General features: G+C 46.8%; 1 protein-coding gene across 1 annotated transcript; it reads right to left on the bottom strand.

Annotated features, from left to right (window-relative positions):
- Nucleotides 1-1,588: 1,588 nt before the first annotated feature.
- Nucleotides 1,589-1,939, bottom strand: PHALS_04922 (uncharacterized protein; the record flags this gene model as incomplete). The annotated part of the gene is made up of 1 exon (XM_024722633.1): nt 1,589-1,939. One exon carries the CDS (start codon nt 1,937-1,939, stop codon nt 1,589-1,591), a length of 351 nt encoding a protein of 116 aa, XP_024573690.1.
- Between the last annotated feature and the right edge of the window lie 353 nt (nt 1,940-2,292).

Here is a 2,292-nt window from a genome sequence, read left to right as displayed (position 1 = left end):
CATCTTCCGTAATGGCCGGGGGCCCGATGATGTGGAGGCGTAACGATCGAGTTACCACGTCCTTCGTGATCCACAGCGTGATCCACCGGGCGGAAGCCATATTCTACAAGAGGTTTCAAGACCGGACGTGGTAGAGAACCGCCCTGTGAGCATCATCCAATTGCAGCTCTTGTGCCTCCTCGAGGCGATTGGTAATAATACCACTTCCCTCGGAAACCGCGATGTCGGGGAACGGACATGGTGTCCGCAAGGATTGAGCTGGGCACGTCGCGCTGTTGGCACACTTTATCCTCCTCGTCATCCCATGCTGGAATAGAAGTGTCCGACTCGAAGTCAACTTCCTCCAACTTATCTCGATTTCTTGCGCCCAGTTGCCGAGGGCTTGGGATGTGCTTCCTGTGAATACGTGGTCGTACTGTCCGGAGATGCTCACTGTGCAGAAATGGACTGGGTGTTTGCGTGTCGTAGACACAGTGCGCATAGAGCGGAGAATGTTTAAAGCTGTACTTAAAAATGTGAAGGTGTCTCAGACACGCGAGCTTAGTATGAGGCGACCATTAAATGCGAATTGAGGATATTCATAATTTTTAGGGGGGGGGGTAACGGGGGTTACACGTACCCTTGTAAGAAAGGACGGGTCGCACAATTACACAGTCAGTGTAATAATACAGTGGTGTGGCTACCCCGCAACAAGAAGACACTACGTTGCAGGATTGCCAATAGTAATGCATATTACTATATTAATCAGGAAAATTTAGGGTTCTAAATACTGGCGGCTCTGCCGCATCTAAAACAATTAAATAAAGTTTCGTTTTGAACAGAAGTGTTCGTTTGCCTTGATAAGGCTTTAGTAATTAGAAGTAGTGGATTGCCCTTGTACTGGTTAAAGAGGAATGGCAGCCCCGCTGCATCGCCGGATAAGGGCGATAAGTTTGATCAGGCCTAGATTCTCTCTTCGAAGAGCATATCGGCATCTTTACCAATGAATTCTTTGAGTACTTCAGGCGCAGAGCCGCCTTTTGGAGGATGCTCCTTGAGCCATTTGATTTGCTCTACAGGAAGGGACCTCTGTGTAGGTACGCTCAGAGGAGTAGGCACGTTTAAGTGCGGAGAGTGGATTGAATTTCTGGGTACAGTGGTTGCTTGTGGTGCGTTCGCTTTGCCCAGTAGTTCGTTCACTTTGTGCAGTGTATGAAAAAGGCGAATGAGCTATTCTCAGATGTGGGCTGAACGGTGGATGTTCTGTAATTTTTGGAATTAACCCTTGCACATTTCGTGCAATTGTAATAGTTATAATATAGAACAGTTTACCAAATTGACATTACACATCGTTTGAATATAGGTGCCTGAACTCCGAAAAAGAGGTTCGATAGACACTTGGCATGCAGTAGAGAAGGGCAACTGAAAGATTTGAACTCTTGTAACAGCGGTAGTTTTGTTTCGCTCCCGGTGGCAATAACGATTTATCTTACATCCGTGACATGATATGTAAAACTCAGACTTCCTTGAATAAGAAAACCGAGTATCACATACTAGTTTCAAAACATATGCATGAGACAGAAAAACATGAGTAATCATGATACTACAATTACATCTGTACTGGGTCATCAAGAGCCGAGTCGACATCTTCTTGGGGCGGTACCCGATTGCTTTTTTTAGGTTGATCATCATCCCCGATCAATCCTAATCCACTGTCAGCATAGATCTTTCCAGCGTATGGAGTTTCGGTCCCAGACTTAGTAGATTTAGAAGCTTTGGTTGCTGTATCGTCGCTTTTTTCAGCCAGATCATCGTCCAGTCCACTGGATAAAACAGCATCGTCGTCATCATCAGCTGGGCCACTAGTCTTCGTTGAAGCCCCAGCAGACTTCGTGGCGAAGTCTGCATAGCCACCCTTATCAGCCAACGCATCATCGCTGTAGGCGTCCTTGGGGAGCATGACGTCATCAGCTTCGGTGGGCTTTCCCACGTTAACATCATCGTCATCGTTAACATCGTCGTCGTTATCATCGTCATCGTTAGCATCTCCGATCGAGCCAATAGAGTTAGAAGTGTCGAAAGAAACGCCTGCATCCGATAGTACCTTGTCAACCATGTCGCCGAGTTTACTGGTTATAGCATCATCCAAGACTACTTCATCTTCACTTCCATCGAGCCATGTCAACTCATCCCCCTTGTAAGGGCCTTTTTCTAGTGTAAGATCGTTATCATCGCTTGCAGGACCGACAGATTTTGATTGGCCACCAGTCTTAGTTGGGACTCCTGCAGATTTCGAGTCGAAGTCAACGTAGC

Source organism: Plasmopara halstedii (assembly GCF_900000015.1).
Source record: "Plasmopara halstedii genome assembly, contig: Scaffold_287, whole genome shotgun sequence".
Classification (NCBI taxonomy): domain Eukaryota; phylum Oomycota; class Peronosporomycetes; order Peronosporales; family Peronosporaceae; genus Plasmopara; species Plasmopara halstedii.
The sequence above is the reverse complement of the archived record's forward strand: the minus strand, read 5'-3'. Positions and strand labels throughout refer to the sequence as shown.